This window comes from Homarus americanus, unplaced genomic scaffold (assembly GCF_018991925.1).
Source record: "Homarus americanus isolate GMGI-L3 unplaced genomic scaffold, GMGI_Hamer_2.0 scaffold33468, whole genome shotgun sequence".
Classification (NCBI taxonomy): Eukaryota; Metazoa; Arthropoda; class Malacostraca; order Decapoda; family Nephropidae; genus Homarus; species Homarus americanus.
In genome coordinates, this window is record NW_024714177.1 from 3,326,551 (window position 1) to 3,353,543 (window position 26,993).

General features: G+C 36.2%; 1 protein-coding gene across 5 annotated transcripts in view; it reads right to left on the reverse strand.

Annotated features, from left to right (window-relative positions):
• The window catches only part of LOC121876999 (protein tramtrack, alpha isoform-like), a 125,732-nt gene that overhangs the window by 13,383 nt on the left and 85,356 nt on the right, over window positions 1-26,993 (reverse strand). The window contains exon 5 of one of the 5 annotated variants that reach the window (XM_042382638.1): window positions 7,236-9,135. The exons of the other annotated variants lie outside the window; for them this stretch is intronic. Within the exon in view, the coding sequence (XP_042238572.1) occupies window positions 8,665-9,135 (471 nt within the window). The 3' untranslated portion in view covers window positions 7,236-8,664. Of the gene's footprint in view, window positions 1-7,235; window positions 9,136-26,993 lie in introns of those variants that run through there. 5 annotated transcript variants of the gene reach the window in all.

Here is a 26,993-nt window from a genome sequence, read left to right on the forward strand (position 1 = left end):
TGCTGATTAAAACAATGTCCAAATATTTTGTTTACTCAGCAGATTAAAATTTCAACATAGTACTGTACAAGCTTTGCCAGTAGGGTATACATCAACAACATTTCTAGACAAGTTCTGACCACAATTTGGCTAATTGCATAGCCCATTTGTGCACGAGAGAACTCATTTCAAAACCTTCTGTCACATCATCTCGATATTTATATGACACTGTTTACAAATGTCAAGCAAAATTGTTAGGAGACTGAGGTAAGGATATATTCATGAATAATTTTACTTTAACTGTTGAACTGATCTGCTGAGTAATTAAAGTAGCATACCTGATAATATAACACTATTTACCTTATAACCGCCACCTTGAGAAAATGAAATGTGTAATTCATTTAGACACCTATTATAAAGAAAAAGCAATAACTACTAAACAAATAATATTAATTTCACACAAAATAACTTCTGATTAAAAACTTTTCAAATAAAATTTTAGTCTGGGACTGTATACAATATTGATGTTATGAAAGAGAAAATCCCAATTTATTAAGAGTAAAATGAAAATTGTGTTCAATAGTGTCTAGTACTATACTCGTATTCCCATACACAATTATGGTGTTCCCAAAAGTCATGTGGAAAAAATGTATGAGAGGTTATCTGCTTTATTAATGATGTACTGTACTGTCCTGTACTGCATGTGGAATTTTCAGAAGCAAACATCAGTTCAAAAAAACTGAATGTAATGAGCAAATACTGCAACTTTGTGACTAACTGTACTGTATAGCTAAAAAGTGTCTCATGACAAACAATATCCACAAAGTCTCTAATATTTAATGACATTCTGTTGTGAACATCTTCCCGAGGTATATATACCCTTATCGCAAATATCAAAACCTGTACCGGGTATGAGTTGTATCAAAAGATCATAAAAACAATATACAGTACAATTCTCTCAAGCATTTTGCTTGTGCCAAAGCCAGTTTAAAAAAAATGCAGTTTGAAAGGAGTGATATTTTTCACAATTTTCAAGTTTTATCTGGTTGATCATTTAGGAATCTCGCATTTAAGGTTCTCTGAAAATTTCCCCTTTAATATTTGTATCAATCATAAGCTTCATACTGTATTTGTATCTACAGTACTGTACATGCATTATTGGGCAATTAATTTCCATAAAAATATCCTGTAGGAAATTAACTAAGTCTATACATTAAATAAATAATTATTTGCTTCATTCTACTGGTTGCTTTAAAAAGGAACTTCAGTACTGTAACAGTACAACTGATAACTTGGCATAAATAAGAGTCACATTAATTGCTAATCTTTATTAGAAAAGCTACAAAGCATTTTACAAAAGTACCAAAAATACTATCCCTTTCAAAAAGTATGTAGAAAATGGAATCATCTTTTTAAGCAGGTATAAAATTCAAGGCCTTAATTCACAATTTTAAATACACATGGAAGGCATAAAGATCACAGTTGTTTTAATAAGAGTAATTTTAGTAATTCGTTGTGCATTACTATACTGTACTATACTACAGGATTCCTCCCGGTGTGTCATACCATAAACTGAAATTTTCACTCATATTTTTATTTCTTGAGGTTTTGAAATATTTTAAAACCTCAGACATGGATATATCATGTAAAAATGAATTGGAAGCACAAAATTTATCATATAAGTACAACACTAGCACAATCACATGGACATGATACTCACCGGAATATGTAAAACTAATTAGAAATAAATGTACACTTTATATACTGTATAGTGAATGCAAAATTAAAACTGTCTTAAGTATTGGTACCATAATTTTTGTCTCCCAATTAAATAGGATTTTAAATCTCTATAAGAATGTAACATAAGTATGACGAAGACAGGTACGGTATACTATATCATAAAATACCTGTACATACAGTTTAATCATAATTTAAAGTCTGGAACAATTAAAATATATAAGTTCCCATACAGTGGCTAGAAGAGTGACGAGTATGAAAATGCTTTCTAACAAGACTCATGATTTATACTGTTATTATGTAAACAGGAAGTACTTAGGCATTAAAGATTCAAGCTACCACCAGTATCAAAGGTGTTAAAAAGGAGAGGAATATCATTTTCATAAAGCTTGCTGTCTTGGACAAATATTAAAAATAAACTTGTTCATTTATGCATACAGTACCTAGGTAATAGAAGCCCTTTTTGGCCCCTGTTAATCATTCAGTTCATATTAAATTATTATAAGATTGCCAGAAAAATATTGTGGACTTGCTGTAATGTAAGTTTGAGCATCTATTAAGTTCTGGAAAAACTGAAATAACATGTAAAGATAAACAGCTGATATGAACACATGACAAATTGTTTCATCTTATAGGCAATTAACCACCAGGAAACATACACACGAAATGATTCAAGTGCTTTTTTTATAACAGTACTGTGCTGTATTATATTCACATGTTAAGCAGCATTGTACTGCTACTGTACAGTACTCCCTGAAGGTGTGAATAATTACAAAAGTGCTTGAATCTTACAAATTTCTGTTTCCAGGTGGCTACCTGCACACACACACACACACACACACACACACACACACACACACACACACACACACACACACACACACACACACACACACACAGGGATAATTGTTTGATTAAGCCATACAAAGAAAGGTGAGGTTAGAATACATTACATTACTGATGCTATTCCTACTGTATATGGTATGAATTACATTTATGTACAGTATATGATTATACAGAACAATCCAAATCTCAAGGAAAATGAGTAAGATATAGAACTTGCTGCAATGTTGCAATTATCACAATTTTAAATGTACAGTCCTGTACAATTGGCTTATTGAGTTAAAATGTTAATGACCATGGTTCCAATTCTCGACCGTTATGGAGCTATTGCCTTTTCCACTTGGCCTCTCCTACCGTAGGTGTAATAGGCATAATGTGGATATGAACGTGACACACATAAATGCAGAGAAAATGATTGATTGAATAAAACTACCTTATTTGAATATCTTAATAGCTACATTTAAATTTATTGTATTTTATTAGTTACTAAGTCACTTTTGCTAGGTGCTGTTTGAAGTTACCTACATGAGCAGCATTATCCACGATAGGCTGCAAGAGTTCATCCCTTGTTTGATTTCTCAATACACCAGGTCCTACATGTATTCCCATATAAAATTCTCAAGGGGAGGGTGGTCCAGGCCTGAGGTCTCCCACGACCAATCAAACGATTTCCATAGCAGCATTTCATGTACTGTACATGTATTCTGTGACTTGTCGACCGTATTGAAGTGGAGCGCCATCATGTTTAATACTGTATGTTAATCAGCCTCAATAATAAATGGTACATTAAGCTGGTAGTTACATAATACAGTAGTCAAGAATTGGAACCATGTTGATTTAACATTTTTTTACTCAAAATAGCCAAATCATTACCTGATGTTTGGCAGATATTTTGTGATGATGTCAACCTTCATTTTTTATTTCTGAGGCGGCTCACGAGGCCGATATGGGACCAGCAGGGTTGTCCGTAGATGTTCCACATGTAGAGGGCTTCACCTAGTGCAGGAGGGGGGGCGGCAGTGTCTTTCCAACTCTGTCATTTGTATGCAGTATGCAGTCAAGCCAACTAAAAAATACTGTACGGTATTGTCAACTTCTCGTGTGGTGCTCCTCCAAGTGGCAATGTGGAGTAATCGTCTCCCAGGTGAAGGGGTCGATTTGGCACTTTTTCAGGTTTCTCTTAAAACTACCCTTATACCCTTTTTTTTTGCCTGTCAGAATTGCATTGCGTCAGCTTTGGCCTTATACTGTCATCCATGCGGGTAATATGGTCAGTACAATGTCCGGTACTGTAGTTGTTCATGGATAAAGTCAACCTCAATGCTCCTATAATGGAATTTGTTCTCTTGTTTTCCCAGCAGACTTAGAGACAGAACATAGACAACATTGGTGAAAGTTCTCAAGTGCCTTGATATGTCTCCTTTGTGTGACCCATGTCTTGCTGCCATACACCAGGGTAGGGAGGACCACTGATCGACATACGTGTAGAGTTGTAGATAATTTCAGATCCTACAGCTGAAGACATAGATATGCAGTCTGCCATGTGATCAGATGTTGGATCTCTTCACTGATGTCCATGGTGGTGGGCAAGTGGAAATCAAGGCACTGAAAGGGAGTGGAGAGGGTAGTACTGTTAACCTAGATGACAATGGAAGTGTTGCTGAACCAGGGGCAGCCTGGAAGAGAATCTGAGTCTTATGTATGTTCACCTCAAGGCCGAAGTGTGCATATGTGCCTGTGAAGGTGTTCTCAGTCTCCTGTAGGTTACACTCAGTGTGATCAACGAAGGTGAAATTGTCTTCATAATGAAGTTCAGTGAAGGAAGCAGCCGACATCTTTGTTCCAGCCTGAAGTCATCTTATGTTGAAGAGTCCCTTTGTCTGGTAATGGACGTCCACCCCACTTGCTAGATTGGCACTGGCACGAGTAAGGAAAGCAGCAAAGAAAATGGAAAAGAGTTGCTGCCACTACACATCTTGTTCTACCCCCATTTGGATGGGGAAGTACTCAGACTGAGTACCATTATGCAGGACACTGCAACTTATGGCATTGTGGAGTTGTTAGGCAACCAAAACCAGTTGCCTAAACGAGAGGGCTTTCCTGTTGACTGAGTCAAAGGTATTAGTAAGGTTGATTAAGGCCATGCACAAGTCATGGAGTTGTTCTCTGCACTTTTCCTGTAACTGATGGGCAGCAAAGATCATGGTAGTGGTGCCACATGATGATCGAAAGCCACACTGAGATTCTGGGAGGGAGTTTTCTGCCTCTGAAAGAAGTCTGTTTAGGAGGACTCGGGCAATAATCTTGCTAGCTATGGACAGTAGTGAGATCCCACAGTAGTTGTCTGGTCTCCCTCGTTCTTATAGATATTGGGGGATTTCCTCCTATTCTGCATATACAGTATTCTCAAGGAGAGTGGAGACAGCTGGTCAGTAGTGGGCCTCCTGCTTTATATACACTTCGGCTAGGATTTGTTATTTTTCATCTGCTTTGATGGCAGTAGCTACCTCATCTCGGGTAGTCAGGACACACACACACACACACACAGTATATACTGTATATCAGTGACGTAGTCGAGACCAAGACCACTAACGAAACCATTCCCAATATTAGCTTTCATGGATCACCTGAAGATTAACCCCCAAGTGCAAACCGGAAGTTTTGCCCCCAGCTTAACCAATACGAAACTTAACCACAGACCAGCCAAAACTATCTGGCCACCCCCTAATTTTCAGGTGACCCTTAGTCTATATTTGTGAATAGTCTCATTCGGGGTTTTCACTTATTTTACTATGCATACTTGTACAGTATACTGTATCAATAATCTTAGCTGAAAATTGAGAAGGTGTAATGGCATTAAATCCTTATTCTAAATTCTCTCTATATCCAGAGGGTAATAACATCTCAGCAAGCATAACAGTACACTACTGCAAGCCCCAAATTCCTCAATCTTTAGAGTGCACAAAAACAGCCATATTTATTCAAAAGAGTCCTCTCTCTCTTTGTTCATGTATATACTGCATATATAAACTTAACCTAGTGATTTGTGAGTATCATACTACACATAACTCAACAAGAGACAAGTTATCACCAAATCATTACAACTTAATATATCAACTTAACCAAAATTGTCCTTTAACTCACAACAAATGTTCCCCTTCACAACTATGACCACAGGGCAAGAACTGCCCAACTTATGAAGTGTAATACAGTACAACACATTGATGTTAGGTAATGTAAAAATTTTCTTTTAGTTGCCAAAAGAAACAAAAAATACGAATCCGTATATCAAATATTTCAAATGAGCTACATCTTGCTCTGGTGAGATATTTAGAGGCTAAAATAACAGAAATGGTGAATTAGACTGACGAACAGTAGTTCAAATCTCAAACTATAAAGAAATAATACGAAAATGGCAGTGATGGAGAGTCACATCTAAATCCCATTGTATATAATATTTACAATCTATTAATTATTACATTTCTTTAGAGAAATGAAATTTAAAATTCAATAAAAAAATATATATAAAAAGTATGGCAAAAATTAAGGGATACATTTCTTTAATTAATAAAAAAAAACATACAAGGAGAGATAGAACTTCCATCAGAGATCAGGAAAATAGACAACATAAAAAACATAAAATAGCTCTCAAATAAAGACAACACCACATTGTGTTTCTCTTAGTATTAAACACAGTGCTCAGTGCCCTGGGTCTAGCACAGTAGCTAACCTATTGGCATATAGTAATGAACACAGTTCTTCTCAATTTTATTTAAATGTCAATCAACCGAGGTGTACGTAAGCTTCCTGTTGAACGACTGATGATCATGGCTGTCAATTCCCAACATTTACAGGCCATTAATATCAATCCTCTCAGAGTTTGTCTAGCTCAGGGAACCCAACTTTCAATTTCATACAACCATCCTGAGAACTGTGCTCATAACCGTCTACTAGTAGGTTGGCAATGATACCATCACCAGAGCTCTCAACACTCAATATTAATATAAAGTATTCATAAAATTATATAACTCTGTCTTATAAGTATAAATAAATTATAGTCAGATCGCTTCTCACCAGTAATCATTAATAGTGACTGGCCATCACAAACTCTGATACAAAAATACTTTGCTAACAACTACTCACCATCTCTTAATTCTGTGATACAGGTTCACAACCCTTTATCCGAAATTCCGAAAACCAAAAGTTTTTTTGTGGGTCCCCCTTTTTTTTTTTTTTAAACAGGGATTAGCCTACCCGGGCATAGATCACTGACCCACATCAGGGCCTGGGGGGCGAAGATGTAATAATAATAATAATTATAATAACAATAAATATTCATAGTAAATAAAAATTTTAATAAAAATACACCAAAATAAAATAATAATGATAACAATAATAATAAAATGAATAATAAAATATAATAATAAAATTATTAATATTAACAATAATACTGTAATAATAAAATAATAATAATAATAATAATCATAATAATAATAATAAAGAAATACAAGAATGAAAAAAAGATCAAAAGTGAGAAACACGACCTAGACCCATGAATTATTATTATTATTATTATTATTATTATTATTATTATTATTATTATTATAATTTTTATTATATTTTCGCCCATCAGGCCCTGATGTGGGTCAGTGATCTATGCCCGGTAAGCTAAAAAAAAAAAAAAAAAACTAGCCATTCTGAAAACCGAAAAATTCCGAAATTCCCCTGGCCCCAAGGATTTCGGATAAAGGATTGTCAACCTGTAATAGCTGCCAACACCTGCACAGGGTTGTACCTACATTCATTATAGACAAACCAAAAAATGTATGTGCCACAGTAATGGCCACAACAGACTTCTCTTGATTACAAAGCTGCACAATCTTACAAAGTACATTCTAGCCCCCACCACAGCACTGTTAATAAAATAAGAAAGGGATGTGCTCTAAATCTCTAACAGGTAAGTCCTTTCATAAGGTGTACCCACCAAAACCTTTTACAGGTACTGCATACTGTATTCCCACAAAAGCAGTTGTAATCTCGTGATTGTGATGACAATGACCAAGTGTCAACCACAAAAACTGATTCAGAATGCACAAGACTTGAGCATCCAAGCTTTTATATAAGATATTTCTTAACCTACAGCAAAATTCTCAATGATGTTAATTGAGGGACTGGAGTATACTTTGGATTATTTCTATACTGTGATTTGTCATTGAGCAATTAGTTATTTTCTCTGACCGTGTTATATATATGCAGGTTGGTGTTCCTCAATAAATGCATCAAGAATTCTGTGAGAATATACTAAATACTGTATATTACAACTTAAATATATTTCATGCAAAAATAAATTAATCCTTTGTATAATATTACCCAAACCCACTTCCAAAATGTACCTACAACTAAAAATAAATAAATAAGATTAAATATGAAAATAACTTGAAACTTTCTTTATATGATTCGTTGTTAGATACAGCTATACAGTACAAAAATACTCAATAGATCCAATCTGCTATATAGTTTTATATTAGAGGAGGTTATTTCCTTTCTCATTAATTCTAATTATGAAAGAAAAAATTATCTTTAAAAAAAATAAAGCTATAGTAAGGCTATAATAAGGCTCATAAGTTTTAATGTATCAAATTGATACAAGCTTTTCAGTCCATATGTGCTGAGAAAAGCTTGTGCTAAATTCTGTGTAAATATGGTAAGTAAAGCATTATCCTCTGAGAAGCCCAACTATCTTTTATCTTACAACTGTTGAAATGACATTAAAGTACAGTATAGTCCCTCTACCAAGACCCAGCATAGCCCTATTCATAAATGATTTCAGCTGAACGTGGAAATAATATTTGTAATTGGGAATCTAAGTACAGTAATACAAAATTGAGTTTGTAGCAATAGATTACATGGAATGTATTGATCATAAACATACCATTTGTATATTTTCTGGGAGTATTGGCATATTCACTTCTATACACATTATGGTGCCATTTGTCATGTAGGGTTATAGGATATTTGGACTTTAAGTTATTAGGAAAATTCTGAAATTCTCATTTTGTCTTGAATCTAGGACTAAGCTGAAAAAAAATAACAATAGAAAATCTCTTAAGGGGTAAGGGCCATTGGTTCAACAGTCCAGGTGTGCACAGGGCCAACTGAGTGACTTGTTGGATTCTGGCCGTTGTTCAAGTGGATTCGTCGAATGTGTTTCTCAAGGTGGACATTCTGAGAGGCAGCATAGTTGCAATGGGGACAGCGGTAGGGTCGTTCTCCTGTGTGAGTGGTAAGATGTCGTCTTAGATTGTAAGGCTGACCAAACTGCTTGCCACATACGGGGCACATGAAAGACTGCTTGTCAGTTGGTGCCACTTGACCCAAATCTGGGGTGCTACCACGAGGGGTTGTGGAGGCAGAGTAAGGCGTAAATGCACCGCTTGATGGTCCTACAGGCGTAGCTGCACCCATAGAGGAATTACCATTGATGCGTGAGGCGAGGCTGGTGGGAGTGCTTGCCGCAACAGGCTGGCGCAGCTCCACCACAGGAATGAGGGCGCCTGGACGCACATGCTCCCAACCCTACAAAAAATAAGTCCTTTGTCAGTCGGGTAAGGAGTCAAGGGTTTGGGAAGATACATCCAGTATTGGGGAGATGGGGGGTGTAATGGTCATGGTCAAGTCATTAGGGCATGTTGTGAGAGTCACACTTATGATGGTAAATGGTCAACAACTATTACAACATAGGATAAGTATAACAGTAAGATGCATAAGGCTGTCTAAGGTGTCTTAGCTACAGTCAGTTTCAGCTGTACTTGTGGTGCTTACCATATCATATACAGTATTAAAAATTGTGGAGTCCACTGTTATCACAGAGAAGTGCAACAAAAATAAACTGAATATGGATAAAACATCTAATTTTAATATAGCATTCAACAAATAGTTTCACAAAATAATCTTTGGGGTGCTTGTCTGTCTATCTGTCACATCACATTTCTCATGGAGGACCTAACACTAAGTGCGTACCAGCAGGCAATAAACCTGAGCTACATGCTACACACTACTGTATATGATTCCGACTCCTTCATTGTCAACATTAGTGTTCAATGTTAACATCTGATAAGCCTACTTTAATAACTTTGAATTTTTCCAAGAATATTTTTAGCATCTCTAAAACTATGCCACCTGTACTAGCTACACTGCAGAAGTAGTACTACAGTGTAATTAAAAACATTTACACAATGCATCATTCATGAAGAAAAGGACAAACACACACCACACATTCCAGATATGAACTCCCCCAACCACTTCTAATACAGTACACACATACTGTAGATCTTAGTGAGGAAAATATCCAATCATGAAAATGGCAAGTCTCTCTCTCTCCAGATCAAAGGGTTGTAAAATTATCATTTAAGATCAGAATTTACTATTAAGGGTATTCACAGATAGTACAGTACAGTACAGTACTGTATACTGTATTACTTTGAAATATATTTCCTAAATGAATACTGAGCAGATGGCCAAGTCATACAGATGGATGGAACCCTCAGGATTATCACCTGGTCTGTTAATAAGGGGAAAGGGGTTGAATTAGGAAAGGATAGTCTTATTACTCAAGATGTTCATGTCATCAGCTTGACCTCACTAAATCTATGTCTGTCCTCTCCTCCTACATTAGACAGCAGTTTCTTGTACACTGCACTTGTTGGTGTTCTGAATGCCAATAAGTACATACACCCAGTAGGGAAGTAGGTTAACACTATAAATCACCAAAGTATGGACACTGCAATCAATTTACCTTTACTATAATTTGTTAACATATGGTATTTACCTATGTTCCATAATTTCAACTGAACTGTGGACTTTAACGATATCACCCTGAGTCTCAGGCAAAACATATACAAGTACTGTACTGAACCAGGTACTGCATTGTAACAATTGGAAAATAAAGGCTTCCTATTAGCTATTCCCACAAAAAGATTATTGAGTCACTTTCTAGACTTGCAGATGTACTTTAGGTAAATCAATTATTGAAATTTGAACCCCTGCAATATTAAACCACTATGAAATCTAAAGAAATTGCCCGATAATGTAGTGTTAGATAAAGAATACACTTATGCAGGTTCACAATCACACATGATAGTCCCTAAACCAAACAACAATTTCTAAACGTGGCTATTGATTTATTACATGTCTTAATTTCTATCACTACAGCACAAGAGGTCATGCCACACAACTGATGCCCATCATTTTTTAATACAATTTGTACATATGGTGAATAAACACTTACAGAAGCAAGATAGGTTCCTGTACCATGGAAAAGGATCAACCACCATCAGAAAAGTCAATGAGTAGAAGTTTTTGCACCCACACCAGAGTCAGTCAGTAAGTCAGATTAAAGTAAGTCAAAGGAGAAAAAAGATGTTACCATCTTTTGCCGAGTCATTATTCAGTTTAGTTCATTGCAGTATTAAAAACATATTCCAAAAAGTATCTCTCAGATTTTGTATGAGACAATATGATAAAGCGGACGACGAATTTGACAAGCCTACCAAGACAACAGGAGTCGCAGAGTTCATTTCAAAATTCATCAGACCAGTCAGTAAAGATACTATTTAGAGCGAGTGTCCCTGTAGTTATTTTATCACTTTTCTTTTTTGTAATGGAATCAAACCTTCATGCAGTTTAAGGTTTCACTGACACCAAGATAAGGGTACAGTACTGTATTTCAACAGATTTAAAGTACAGTACATATAATACAGCAGCTAGAGTATTAGTAATCGCAATATTTTTCAGAGCTCTGTTTGTGGTTGGCTTACACTTAAAATGTGTTATTTAAACAAATTAATATACAACACCATCTGCAATTAATGTGCCTATTAAATGGAGCATAAAACAAAAACGAGACCCATATACAGTACAATGTTCACTTTATTAAAGACGTTCATTTTTATTGTTATTCATTCAACATTTCAAATTAATGGAAGCTGATTGAAATGTTACAAACAACAATTCATATATAATGGATCAAATTCTTAAGCACAACTGATCAATCTTAACTACAGTACAGGTACCGGTATTTATTAAATGATTATAGTTATCTCAAGAGCTTCTGTAACACAAGGCCCTGGGAAGGATATCTGGTAGAGACTCCTGAAACTTAATTAAAATGGTTTCCTAGAGCAGCTATAGCTATAACTCCAAAGGTATATTCACCTCCAGAAGCGATTCTGACCATATGATAATACTGTGCTACTGTACTACCAAATCATGTGGATTCAAATGAGAGTGCCAGTGTTTTATGGCTGAAAAAATTGGTGGGCTGTACCTCAACTATGCTTTGCAAATCAATATCTTTTCATACAGAGCAGTGCAAAGACCACACCAATAGAGCAAGCCAATTTGAAATATCAAACAAATTAACCTAACATTTCAATTCTCAGTAGTAAAGTACCTTAACCTGACCATGATATAATATTATGACTCAAATACGTACAGTAGCTATACAACTTAAAAACAATTTTCAAATGAGCCAAAATCAGTGTGCTGTACTGTATTTGTGACCGAGTTTTAACATTCACTATTAACAAACTGATCATTTATTACAAAGTATGTTAATTGTATAACACTACGACAAACCCATACACCAGTAAACACTGTACAGTGACCCCTCGTTTAACGAACACCTCGGTTAACGTAATTTCGATTAACGAACTGCCTTCCATAAGGATCTTCAATTCGGTTAACGAAAAAAAATTCGGTTAACGAAGTTCTTACGAACCGACCTCAACATGTTTTCGCTTGCACTGACCGGGCAACCAGCTTTAGTATCAGTCCGCCAATACATTAATCGGTTCTAGGGCTTAAATTCCTTACTATTTTAGTAAATATCAAGAAGTTTATACTATTCAATAATTTTAAAAGTTTAATATTCAATTTTTTAGTCATTTTAACAATTATTGAATATAATTGAAGGTAAAGTGACTAGTTTAATGTGCGGCATCCAGCCTCTTAACACAGCAAACAGGAGTTAGTCTCTCTCTGTTTTCACTGGAGGTAACATCTTGCTTGAGACTCTCTTCAACTAAATGCTTTTTTTCTGTGTTTCCAAGCAAATTATTGGTCATTTTGAAATATATTTTACATATTGACAATATATAATGCAGTGCCGTGTTGATATAAAGAAAATAATCTTGAAATACACCAAGAGAACTAAAATTTTATGGATGAAATGGTGCCATGGGGTGACTTCTCTTCCACCCCAATGCCTTTTCTTCTTCCTTCTCCTCCACCCCCATTCTAATTCCCATCATCATCATCATCATCATCCAGGAGCCTTCTACATACACACCTCAAAGTAAGTGAACTTTTCAACCATTTTTGTTGAATTTAGGAAATTTTCGGTGAGCTGGAACCAATTACCCAAAAACCCATTGAAACAATGGTTTCGGTTAACGAACGACCTTCTGGAACGGATTGAGTTCGTTAATGGAGGGGTCACTGTATTGCTGATTTCTGGTGTCCTTATTACCTGTAGAACAATAACTCTACTCATTAAGTCTAAACAATTTCTGCATTACCTAATCCAGCAGAATTAAATACTGAATGTACAGTACATACACACATACAGTACAGTACAGTATATATATATATATATATATATATATATATATATATATATATATATATATATATATATATATATATATATATATATATATATATATATATATATATATATATACTATATATATATATATATATATATATATATATTACTGCATAAATAATAAAAAACAATAATACTATGCATAAATTATGAAAAAAAATTATGTAGAGAAACAATACAGCACAGTAGCTACATTTTACCAAACAATTTACGAGAATGATGAATGAGATACTGTACGTAGTTCTGTATATATAAAGAAAAGAAAGAAAAAACGATGAAACAATCCATGGATACCCACATTAATAAATACAATAAAAATCTTAATCACAATGGCATTAAGATCTACCAGTACTCTAATTCAATATTTCTGATGGCAACAACATGACGACGATGATTGCTTTACGGATATCTTTTTATTAAATAAACTAAAATTTACAAACATTTGCTTCAGATTACTGTAGCAGTTAGTTTCTCTTCTTTTTTTTTCCCAGGGATTAGCCCACCCGGGCACAGGTCACTGACCCACATCGGGGCCTGGGGGGCAAAAATGTGTGTGTTTGATAAAACCAACTGGCAGCAGTGGTGCAAATAAAAATAAAGGCAATACAGTACTGCACTATGATTTTTGTTCTAAATAACCCCCTGTACAGTACTAGACTCTGTACTGGTACACAAGTGAGGGATAATGTTCCCATTTTGAATGGCACAGTACAGTCAAACTTATATACAATATTAGTAGTACAGTACTGTATTTTATACACCTTTAGGCATTATGTGGATCAATTATTTGGAAGCACTTTCCTTTTTGTTTCTAATCTGTTTGTCTGTCTCTTCTTCAAAGTTTCTCACTTTCTCCTAGTAACACCAAATCCACCCCACTCCTTCACTAAAGGTGCTATCACACTGGCCAGATTTACCATCGACCTTCTAAAAATCCATGTGAACCATCTTATCACAATCATCTATGTTACAAGTAACACACCTTTTAAAAAAAGCAGAGAAATAAAACAATGTTGCTGAATATGAATCACTACACTCCAATTTAGGGTGGCGAATCAAAGAGGGGTACAATGTTCCATTTTGGCACTTTTTTTAAATTTATGGTACTGGTACTGTACATGATACGCCTTTGGAATTTTTAGTACATTTTGATGAAAATCGGTACAGTACCATACATTTTGGTACAAGATGCCCTATCTTCTGATAGAATTTACTCATCAACATTGTGCAAAGGGGAATTTTAAATTTGATAAATTTTAGTCTCGGCTGTTAATTCTCATCTCACTTGTCCATTTGTTGAATATAAAATATAAAATGAAGGTTGCAAGTGACAACTACAGTTGCCCGCTTATGTGGCAACAATGTTTATTTTTATAGTACTCTACTGTTATTGTGAGGTCCTTCATTCTTGCGGGACAATCCCAATAAAAGCCTCCTGAAATCTCACCACAGAACTACTGTAGCTTATTGCGAAGTCAAAGTTAGTTAGATAGTATAGGGTGAAAATGAAATATTACAGGTATTTAATGATACGGTACTATCCTATCAAAGGAAAATGGTAGAAATACACATTGCTTTAACTGGAAACCTACAGAGCATATAAAAAATTATACAGCACTGTAGTCTTAGTGATGTGCCAGTTACGACCGAAGTTGTTCATTCTTCAGATGAAGAAATATAAATAGAACTTAAGGAAAAGCAATTACAGTAGTTTTGTGTCTTTTTTTTTAACAAAGAAGGCTTTAATTTTCTTGATTATCAGGGGTGTTAATTGTTGCATCTATTACCGGTAATCATATACTGTATCAATATTCTAGGCCTTTTAGCTTTTTAGCAAAAGTTTTTTTGTTATATTTTTTTGGAGATACTGTACTGTATTTACTGTATCCCAAGTTATCAGTGCTTGTGGAGGATGCAGACAGTATCCAAGAGTTCATTTGTCAACATCAACTAGTTGGAATGACGTGCAAATGTTCAAAATGTGGCAGAGAACTAACAGTGAAGAAGAAATGTGTGTTTCAGTGCAACAACTGATTGTACTCTCACGTCCACCAAAAAAGGGTAATAATAATAAAATAAAATTACACCATGCCGCTTCAAGAAAGTTGCTTTCATTGGTACCAGATATCAAAATAAGTTCTTTCGTTAGTAGTGGATAAGTTGCCACCAACCAAATCTCGAGAATTTTATAGTTGCAAGCAATAGTTCAGGTAATTCTCAAACACTTTTCTTCTATGACAATTCCCTTGAAAATGGCTTACACAGTATAAACCAGGAGGTCACTTTAAAGTAATTTGAGAGGGAAACGTCAGAGAAGAAAGATGTCACAGAATTATCTAAACTATTGATTGCAAAGATAAAATTCAAGATATTCAGTTGGTGGCCACAAAAAAATTTACCGTTCTTTTTGCATAATATGCCAGGGTAAGAAGTTAGGTTAGGTTAAGTAGGTTTCTTTGGTTAGGTAGGTAGGTAAGGTTAGGTTCTGTGAATTGTTGTATCATTTTCATTTCTTACTATCATCCAAATAACATGTAGAAAAAATTAACGAAATTGAACAATGGTTAATATTCGTCTTTCACCAATTCCTCTTCTTGTGTTTCTGACTATCCTAAAAGTTATTTTTTTAATTGCACCAAGGTGATTTAGTGGTCCACCAGAGTGGGTAGACCACATGCTCAATAGTAGTACATTTCAAAAGTTTTGTATCAGTCATTGCCTACAGCAAGCCTGACATTTTGAAAAATCATGGAGCCTGTTGATTCATTAGGTAAGTTATAGTATTATATGGTTACCTTTAGTCCAGGTTAGCGACAATGTGGTCAAGGTTAGCAGCAATTCGGTCAGCAAAGGTAATGTTAGGTTAAGTTACCCTCTTTTGATAAAATAAATTGTTTTTCTGGTGTATTTTAGTCAAATATGGCCTTTATTTTTTGTAAATTGGTAGTTTTGGGTTTGTCGATTTGAAGAATTTGATTTTAATTGCCCCACCCAACCTAACAGGTATATTAGAATAAAAAGTGTGGGGCAATTAAAAGCAATAATACAGTCTGTTTTCTAGAAGAAAAATAACCACTCAACCGCACAAGAAATGGTCACATTTGACTAAAACACCCAAAAAAAAAATATATATATATATATAAAAAATCATAATCATAAGAGGGGAACGGGCGAAAAACGAATACAGTAATTACCTGAACAAATTTTGATGTTAGCCGTCTGCTCCAACTTTACCAAAAGTAGCAATAGAAGCACAGGAAAGCAATAGATGCATAGTAAATTAAATACACCAGCAGTACAGTATTTACAAAACTAGTGTACCGGTACGTATAGTAATTCCAATTACCTTAAATCCTGGTGCCGATTTGATCATACACACTTTGTTTTCCATGCCACATGTACGGGTAACACGTGTTCGCTGCTTCGTTATCACAGTAGACAGTAAAGCCACACGTTCCTTTCTACGAGACAGGTTCTCCACAATCCAATGTAGTTAAGGCAGCAAGACCGTGTTCACGTGGGAGCTTGACTATTGTTTTTCCTCTTCGAACTGTTTAATTACTTTCATTTGTTGTTCTACCGTTAGATCTATGTTACGTTTAGTTACAAACAAGTACTGTACTACACTCATACTAGTGGGCACTTTTCAGTCATTTTGCAACACATATCAAGGACGATTTACTAAATAAAATTCGAAGATGATGAGCAGAGGGCGTACGTGACAGCGATCTAACGTGATCTAAGCCTTAGGTTGTCTAAAGAGCTGAGCGCAATTTAAATTTTTAAATGGCGCCTATGTGGGCTCGGCGAAAATCCTAGTTGGCAACTTTTTTATTTCGCAGTGCCCCCGTTACACTTATTGTTATATATTTTATTCTTTACTTACAATGCCAAAAATTTTTGACCTGACCTGAATAGTCACGTCACCCCCTTCTCTTAAGCTCCTCTATGTGTGTGTTGGTGTGGGGATTAGTAGATGACATCATTATGACCTGACCACATGTTTTTAAGGTCACCCTGTATATTTAAGCCTCTCTCTGTCCATGTAATCCAGTTGCCTCTGAAGATGTCTTGAATAAAGACGAAAGCTAAGGTACTCAGTTGTTTCCATTTTCCCGTGTGATTTTATCGATATATATATATATATATCCATTACACTCCTTTGATATTTTTTTTGTTCAAACACATTTCTACATTTTATCACTGTAGACTTCACATGGAGTCTTCCAGACCGATAAACACTTTAAGGAAAAACAACCACCCAAAACCTTTATTTTTCACCACTCTTCGCCACGTCAAACTGCTAATCATTCTATAAATTATGGGATCAAAAGTTCTACAAAATAAGCATATGTATATTATTGATCTCACTTGCTATCCTTTGCAGGCAATGTTCGGTTAAAAAATAATGAACTGGTAAATTTCAAACAGTCCAAAATGATTGGTCGACAGAGACAGTCATCACAGTTACACACACACACACACAGTACAGTACAGCACAGCACTGTACAGGGGAGTACTTGTATTTACTCCCCATTCCCTTTATTTTGTTCCAAGATCCCCCATTATTCATCGGTATTATGTACTAAAAAAAATAGGGACGAATACTGAACCGACTAACAGCAGGGTATTTCCCCATAACTAGTACTGTTGTAGTGGATTCCTCCCCTACAAACGCTGTTTGTCGCTGACGAGCCGACCCACGAATCCAGCCACACCTCGATTCTAGGTCAGCAACCAGCACCGCCATACATCACGGAGGTCAACTATTAAGCCACGCCTACCTCCGCTATATAAGACCTGACCTCGTGGTGACCTACCTCTTTCTACCTACAGCCAGTCTTCAAGCAACACCTCCTCCTCTATTCCTGCCTGGCGGCCCTCGCTCCCGCCGGCGAACATGGCGACCCACAAGCTGGTCCTCCTCTGAGCACCCTCACCAACCAGCTCTCTCTACTCAACGCTTGTAACCATGCTGCCTTCCCAGCACCAAGCCTTATTGTACATCCAATACAACATGTATACAGAGAGCACATTGTGAGTTTCCTTTCTCCATCCCATCCTGAGTGTGAACCAAACATCTCATACCCCACACTGTAGAGTTAATACTGTAGTCTTGATGATCAAGTCGTGAGATGGAGCAACTTTAAGACAAAATTCTCAAGAAGAGGAATTTCAACTTTTCTACTTTAGCTTTTCCTATTATTTTCATCCTGAACACAAATCTATTGGTGTGTTGACTCCCAGCGATGCCATCTTCACTTGTTTATGTGAGCGCCAAAAGACTAAAGTTACAGATATTAATGCTTATGGTGCATAGATCAGCAACTGCCAGGAATAACTGGTGGAATCATACACTAAGTTCATAAAATGAACCATCATAACTCAAAACATTAGTCATCATCTGTTAAAAAAAAAAAACTCAAAGGAAACAACAAAACATCCCAGATGTAAAGAGAGGAGCAATGGTGGTTGGAGCCAATAAAAACTGTATTACTAAAAACTTTCCTCGGCTAATTGTCCCTTTATTCATTCCCAAGGATATTAAAATGTAAACAAATATATATGTATCTCCTTTTATGTCAGGTAATGATATTTTATTTTGCCTGAATTTATCTGTAATGACATATTACTTCACCCCGACAAGTAGCCCTAACAATGAATAAGCAGGACATGAATGATGAATAACAGTGGTTTCCAAGTGATGAGCGACAACTATCTGAAACAAAAAATGGGGGTGGACACGAATACTGTAACCGGGATCCCCCTCGGTTTAGAATATAACAACCCATTTACTTTATGCCTGTACAGTATCTAACATTCAGAACTGTTCAAACTAACTTTTTATTTTAAGTCTAATTTACACCAGATGTATAATCAAGACTTTTACATTTGTGGAAATTGGCGAGGTCAACCAACATTCATCTGCTAAATATATTTCATGAAACTATACTGTATTTTCGTTCTTTCCTCAGGTTATCACATTTGTACAGTACAGTAGAGCAAAGACAACGTCCATTTGAGTTATGTCTTTGTGAAATGAAAATACTGCTTTTGAAATTGGTACTGTATCTGTTAGTAATGCATCCTGAGCAGTTTATTGAAAACAAAATAATGAACAAAGTCTGGAATATTCTAGTCTAATTCATTCATGCCAGAGTCCAAGAAGGGGGTTGATGCTTGTTAGGCATTTTGGTTCTCTGGTTTAAGTTACTTGGGCTGGTCTGGGAGATTAGATATGCTTGAGGACTTGCAAATGTTTTGCTCAGGGTAACTACTAACAGTAGGAATAAGGTTATCAAGGTCACGGTGGCGGCTAGCAAGGTGTTTTTTTAGGTGTGATCGCTCTGTAGCACGATAGGAACAATGAGGGCACGGATAAAGGCGACGGTTCTGTGTCATCCACCTACGGAGAGTAGTGCGAGGCACACTGAAGGCCTTTGCTGCTTGCCTCCCTGTCATAAGACCTCCAGCTACTGCATGTATAGCCAACAGCAAATTCTGTTTTTCCAAGTTTAGAGCACCACAGACAGAGTTTGCCCTTCCAACTGAGTGAATCCTGGTTTCGCCACTTCTGCTGCTCAGCCAAGGTCGATGAGAATCCAAGTTGTCCTCACCATCACCACCCACGCCCTGCAACAACCACAACACACCTAAACCATGCCGCTCTCTTTACCTATCTCTCCCTCCTGCTATCAAAAGTGTGAATACACACTTTGCTCTACTACGGCTTTCATAATTTATGAGAATAAGAAATCTAAAAAATAAATAAATAATATATATATATATATATATATATATATATATATATATATATATATATATATATATATATATATATATATATATATATATATATATATATATATATATATATATACACACACACTATATATATACTGTATAAACACACAGAGTATAGTCTGCATTTACGCGGCTTTTGTTTAAGCGTTTGGTCATTTAACGCAGTGCCTTGCCAGAATGAAAATGCTTTAATTACGTGGTAAATTTGGTTATTTACGCGGCGAGCGGCTGGAGAGGTCCAGACCGCCGGGCCATTTTTTACCCACGCGGTCCATTCTTGACCATACGCGGGAAGCGGCGCGGTGAGTGGTGCGCATTAGGCCGCTCATACGTTATCGCTGACGTCATATGACGTATCGGACTGTGATTGGGCCACGCATCCTTACCTCCCTCCGCCGCTAGCTGTGATTGGTCTAATGTAACATGACGTGCCCTGCCACCAGAGGGTAGAAGTCACTGACCTAGCAGGGCCTGTCTCATTGTTCTCAGTCCGCGTATACAGTTCTCTCTTGTGCCCGCTATTCCCCTCACAACTCACAATGGCTTCCGCGGGACCCCCACCACCAGAGAAAAACATTGAATTACCTGGATCAAGCCATGATAATGTGAAGGAAATCATCGAGTTGGGGAGAAACTTAAGCTCATCCTTGACAATGACCCCAGACAAGCATTGGTATGAAGTGTCTAATAACCATCTGACGAAAGTTATGGAGCCGTATATCCAGATCTACCTCGACAACATCAATGCTAGTCGTCAACGTAGTATTGAGGACTTCCTCGCCCACAACCCACCACAACCACAGCCAGCCCAAGTCAGTGATAGTGATATTGACAGTGAGGATATGGACTTTGAGAGGTTTGTCTGAGATGCCCGGCAAACCTCTGCGAGTAGTGAAAGTGATTCGCCGGAGGGCAACTAATCTGCCCTCTGCCTCGGAACCAGCCGCCATCCACGTGTGCCGACCCAGCTTTTCTACTAACGTAAGTGTTAAAAAACCTAATATTATTGATATTTCTCTTAATTATTAATTGTGTGTGCATACCATCATAAAATTAAGATGTTATTTTTACTACAAGGAACGTATTGTGTCGGAAAAATTGGAATTTGGGGGGCGGCCCAGTCTCTATTTCAATTAATCCCATATGTTCTGTTATTTCATTTACGCATTTCTCGTTTTACGCGGGCCTCCACTTGTTCAATTGACCGCGTAAATGCAGACTCCACTGTATGTATGTATGTATGTATGTAGATGTGAATTACACGAAAGCGCTTGGGAACTTCGTGTTTTTCTTCTTTCCTTGTGGTTATCAGCATATACCTAGATCACGCGCACCTACAGTGATTTACTTGCATATATATATATATATATATATATATATATATATATATATATATATATATATATATATATATATATATATATATATATATATATATATATATATATATATATATATATATATATATATATCATTCACATTTCCTGAACCAAAAGTTTTAATCCTCTTGTACATTCTTAACATTACAGTATTTAGAAAGACTATACTGTACTGTAATCTTATTGGTTAATAAGAAAAACAATAAAAATTGTCATCCCCAATTTCTTGAAAAACCAAAGGTCACTTGCCTTTCCAAGCTTATCCCCCAATTCTCACACTTAGACTATTATGAAAGAACTGAAGCAAATCAGCCTAGAATAAAAAAATATAATCAGTATTGAGCATACAACTTCTTCTATTGTTTACTTGACCTCCCACACCAATGATTCTCTCTTTATATACCTTTCATTACTAAAATTTTCTCCTGACTTAAATGAAAGATTGACCCTAAAATCCCATTTTATAGCCAAGCTGGGATTGGGTAACTAATATACACAATACAGTATATTGCCAAACAAGTTGACTGGTCAAATACATAAGTTTCCTTGGACCCCCGATGGCGATGACTGGGATTAATTGAAAATAATTAGTTTTCCTTCCAGTCTTAGCCCAATTGTTTAAGATAAAGCAAGTCTGGAAGGAGGAGGTTAACATTTAAAGCTGAAGGCTCCATGTTTACAGTCTTACAAACACATATGACTTGGAAATAAAGCATCATTTTACTGATGAACCCTCTATACCAACTCACCTCAGCATCATCCACAGGAAGGTGGAAAGGAATCAGAGTCCCTTGGTCCAAGTTTGCTTGTACAGTATACTGTAAAATCGAGATTTTTGGATCATCCCTCATTTAGAGCCAAATGCCTGACTTGGGTAGTATTTCAAGCTAGCTAGAAATGGGAGAATTGTAGCACAAAAGCTAGTATTACAGTGTAACATACACCCTCATGAAGATAAATTCAACCAAAAGAAATTTAAATGTGAGGAATAAGCTTTCAACTCTCTAGTCACACTCACTCCATAGATTTAGACTAACACCTACCAAATATAGCAGACACATCACCCAGCACAGCCAAGAATGATGCAATGCCCTGGAGGAATCTCACAAAGTTGAATTTGCTTCATATTCATAACCCACAAATCCAGGAAACCTCATGCTCAGCTTTTATAAGTACATGTACTATACATGGAACCCATGAAAATAAGATTGGCCATGAGAACCTTCAATGGACAAAGTGGGCCACATTGGCCCACTATTGTAAAATCCTCAGAAATTCAATGTATGTAGGCATAGGTATATACTGTAAAGTAATACTGTACGTTAGTACTGTATTGGGTTGTAAAGGCCCCATATACTACTTCGCCAACAATTTTCAAACCGCCATTAGGTAAATGTAACATTCTCTTATGTGATACTGTAAACTCATTTTACACCAATAACTGAAAGCCAGCAATCATCACTGAGCATGGTTTAAAATACAATAACAAAATAGAGGTATTAAATAGGAATCAAAGCTGAGGCCTCATGCTGCTCTGTTGACTGTAACTTAGGATCAACCTACAAAAAGATGCTTTATTAGTGACTCGTATGAAGATTGAGAAGTACAGTATGTACTGTATATGTGTTAGTGTGACAATGAAGACTTCTAGTTTTCAGTCTTTGGTAGTAACCTTTGTCTCCCTGACCTCTTCTTCACCAAGGAGTTTAGGGTTGCAACAGAAAGGTAAACTAATTTTAAACTTTGTTCCACTCAACAATGTCAAGGAACCTGAATATTTAACCCACAAATTTGGCTGATTAAACTTAAGTAGGTGCAGCTATATAATGCAAGGATAATCTAGCTTGTAGAAGATATGTTGCACAGTAGCCAGCCTCTTGAAACAAAGCAAATACAGTACATTACTGTATTAAGCAAAGGCAGTCAATATATCATTAAAAAAATACTTATGAAAACCCTAACTTTCAATGCCTGGTTCTTCAGAAATCCAATACTGTACTGTATACCTGTATTGCTTCTATGAAATATCTGTTGACCCAAGAAAGTACTATACATGCACTTAACTGTTAAGAATGTTACTAGAAATACACTCACAAGGGTTTGAATGCAATTTCAATTAAAAATTGATCAAGCAACAATCATTATACTGTACAGAGTACTGAATACAGTAGTGCCCCGATTTACACGGTCAACTGAACCCACGGGGTACCGCGGAAAGTGAAAACCGAGTAAAGTGAACAACAGAACATATGGGATTAATTCCAATAGAGACTGGCCCGACCCCCAAACTCCACTTTTTCAGACACAATACCTACGTTGTAGTAAAATAACATCTTAATTTTATGATGGTATGCACACACAATTAATAATTAAGAGAAATATCAATAATATTAGGTTTTTTAACACTTACATTAGTAGAAAAGATGGCTGGGCACACGGGGATGGGGGGTTGGTTCTGAGGCAGAGGGCAGATTATTGGCCCTCACCTGTATCACTTGTATCACTATCCACCACAAAGGCATGCAGGGCCTCTTTGTCAAACCCCTCAAAGTACATATCCTCACTATCACTGACTTGGGCCGGCTGTGGTGGGTGGTGGATGACTGGGCGACCTTGTGCGCATCCTGCCCACGCCGCTTCCCGCGTATATGAGTAGATGCACCGCGTAAAATGAAATTGCGGTTCTGGCGAGGTACCGCGTAAATGTAGAATAGCGTAAACGAGAATCGCGTAAATCGGGGTATTACTGTATTATGAGTTACTTTGTAAAAGTAGTCTAACACAGAACCTACTTTCTTGTTCTTTTTAAATACAGTACATAGAGGTTAATAAAGGCCTAGACTGAATAAACTAAGCACTTTCTGTTGAAGATGCCAAAGCAACCATGATAAAACTAACATCTACTGACAGTTAGGAATAGAAAACACCATTTAGGAATAATAATAAAAAATTTCATATTTGACAAGAAACAAACACTTTAATAATGAATAATACAAACATAAAATAAATGTGTGCTGCATGATTTTACATTCTATAGGCTTAGTTGTAAGAAAAACTAGTGTTTAGAAATTCATGCTAGCTTGGTCATATCACTGTAGGTTTCAGTTACTTTCACGATACTGTACTAGATAATGGTAACAATGCGAATAATCTTGCCACACTGTCACAAGTTCTCTGATGATTTGTGTTTTACTTATATTCTCTCTATAAAATAAAAAGGATCTCATAATCTTATCATGGCAACCATATGAATCCTGTACTCACAATATTTTCAGAAAAAAAAACTATTCCTTGCAATAAAACTTTCTGATAAATCTTCAACAGTAATTCTCCTTTTCTCCATCAAATCAAACAAAGCATTACACTACATCATTAATACAGTAACCTTGTGTTCTACAGACCTACATGATACTAAGAGCAAACTGTCACATTCTGCAGGTTACTTTGTGAATTAAGCAAGGCCCTAAACTTGCTTGGCTTCATCTAAAGGTTATAAGTATCTATTAACAATTAAGATACGTCGAACAATCAGTATGTATCTGTAATTATCAACCTGTTTCTGACAAAGTATTAACCCACTTTACATCATCTTATTATATGTGCAAAGTGTGTATTGTATATATTCAATACGCTATAATCTTACTAAGTGATGATTTGAAGAAAAAAAGTGATCACAATATTGCCAGAGAAATTGAGTACTGTATTGTAATATGAACCAGTGATTATTCCAGTGTAGATAAATTAAATCACTGAGACACTCATTAAACATAAAATAAATAATACTTAATACTGTACTGTACTGTACTCAAGAGCAAATGTATATAGGATTGTTGTTTTTAAGTACTGTATGTTCAGCCAATAAACTTATAAGGTCTAATTGAAAAAAATAAAATAAAATTAACACTAACTTGTGCATACCAGACTGTAAAACTTGCATAAAAGAATAATTGCTCCTGAGATTCCTAACTGAGTCGGGTTCAGGCACCTCATAAGAAAATTAATGTTCTTCTCATTTTTTCTTTGTCACTTAAGGGAATCATAAAAAAAATTAATATGAAGAAGGAAATGAAATTAACAATAGAGGAATGAGTCAGTGCAATATTGTACTTATGTACTGGGGGTCTGCGGGTTATGAACGGGTTCCGTTCCTGAGGACGTTCTTAAGTCGGATTTGTACGTAAGTCGGAACACACATGCTATGTGCATACAGTACTTACAGAACAATATTAAAATCCCACTATATCATAGCCTAAGTCCTTAAATACATCTAAAATCACCTTATTTAAGACAAAAGAAGAAATAAAATGACAAAATGGAGTAAATGAAAGTAAAAAATAAGTCATCAGGTGAATAATATACTGTAAATTTCAAATTTAACCCTGTTCATATCGGCAGGCATTCGTAAGTCAAGGACCCCCTGTACAAAAATTCAGATGCAAAACATCAATCAGCTGAAGAAAATAAAAATAAAATCCACAACACCCAGGCTTTCCATGCAAGAATATTAAACCGACTTTTCACTAGTGTTAGTTTCCCTGCCATCTTTGTTGGCTTCTTATGATTCCCTCAGGTGAAAAAAGAAAAAAATATTGATTTTCCTATGATGTGCAACCTATGAGACACTGTACCGATATAGTCAACAAGTCTACGGGATTTTAAAATCCAGGTTCCTGGGACCCAAAACTTATGACTGGAACTTTGAAATCTGGTAAACCTTCCCAACAACACCGGATTTCTCAAATGAAGACATAGGTCGGTTCCTAGTAGAGGGAAAAGGTTGAATCCTTGTTGCTACATATTCATACATATTGGCACTCAATCATATATCTGCTTGGCCACAAAACAAGAGATCTTGGATTTTCAGTCCAAGTTTCAGCCCACTCAGCCATCCCAATGGGAGGAAGTCTAGAGAGAGTCTGAGTCACCAGATTTTCACTCAGTTAAGAAATTTCAGGATCAATCCCTCATTTCTAACCTCACACCAGTCAGTCTCTAGAACAAATGCAGTACTATCACAACACAAAATGCACACAAGCATTTCAATACATACTCCTCAAACACTTGGTTCAAAGCAAATTGCTGGACAGCATACTAAGCCATTGGGCACTAACCACTTTTCAAGGTGTGAAGCTAAAACCCACAACCTGACTCAACACGCGCTTAAGACCTGCCAGTTCACGTGTATCTTAGGTGAAGTCTCTCTTATTAAGTATAAATCAGTTGTGTGCCTAAAAATTACATGAATTCAAAGACGACATAAAATCTATAACACATTGCTAAACTATGCAAGTAAACAGACATGCATTATAAATCAATGATAACAGTTCATAAATGGGAAAATCTCATGTGGGTGTGTTCTGTAGGAATAAAAGGCAAGCTTGAACTCCACAGTATTCCCTGTTGGGCACTGTAATGCTTTTGCACTTTGCCTTACACAGAATGTAAAGAGGAGCTCCATGAACTACAGTACCCCCATGCTCCATGGGGCAAATCAGAAACTGGCTTGGGGCAAGCACATAGTCTTCAATTTGAGTGGAGAGTGGGAGCACCTAACAGCAGGTTTCAGCAGTGAACTGAAATACGCA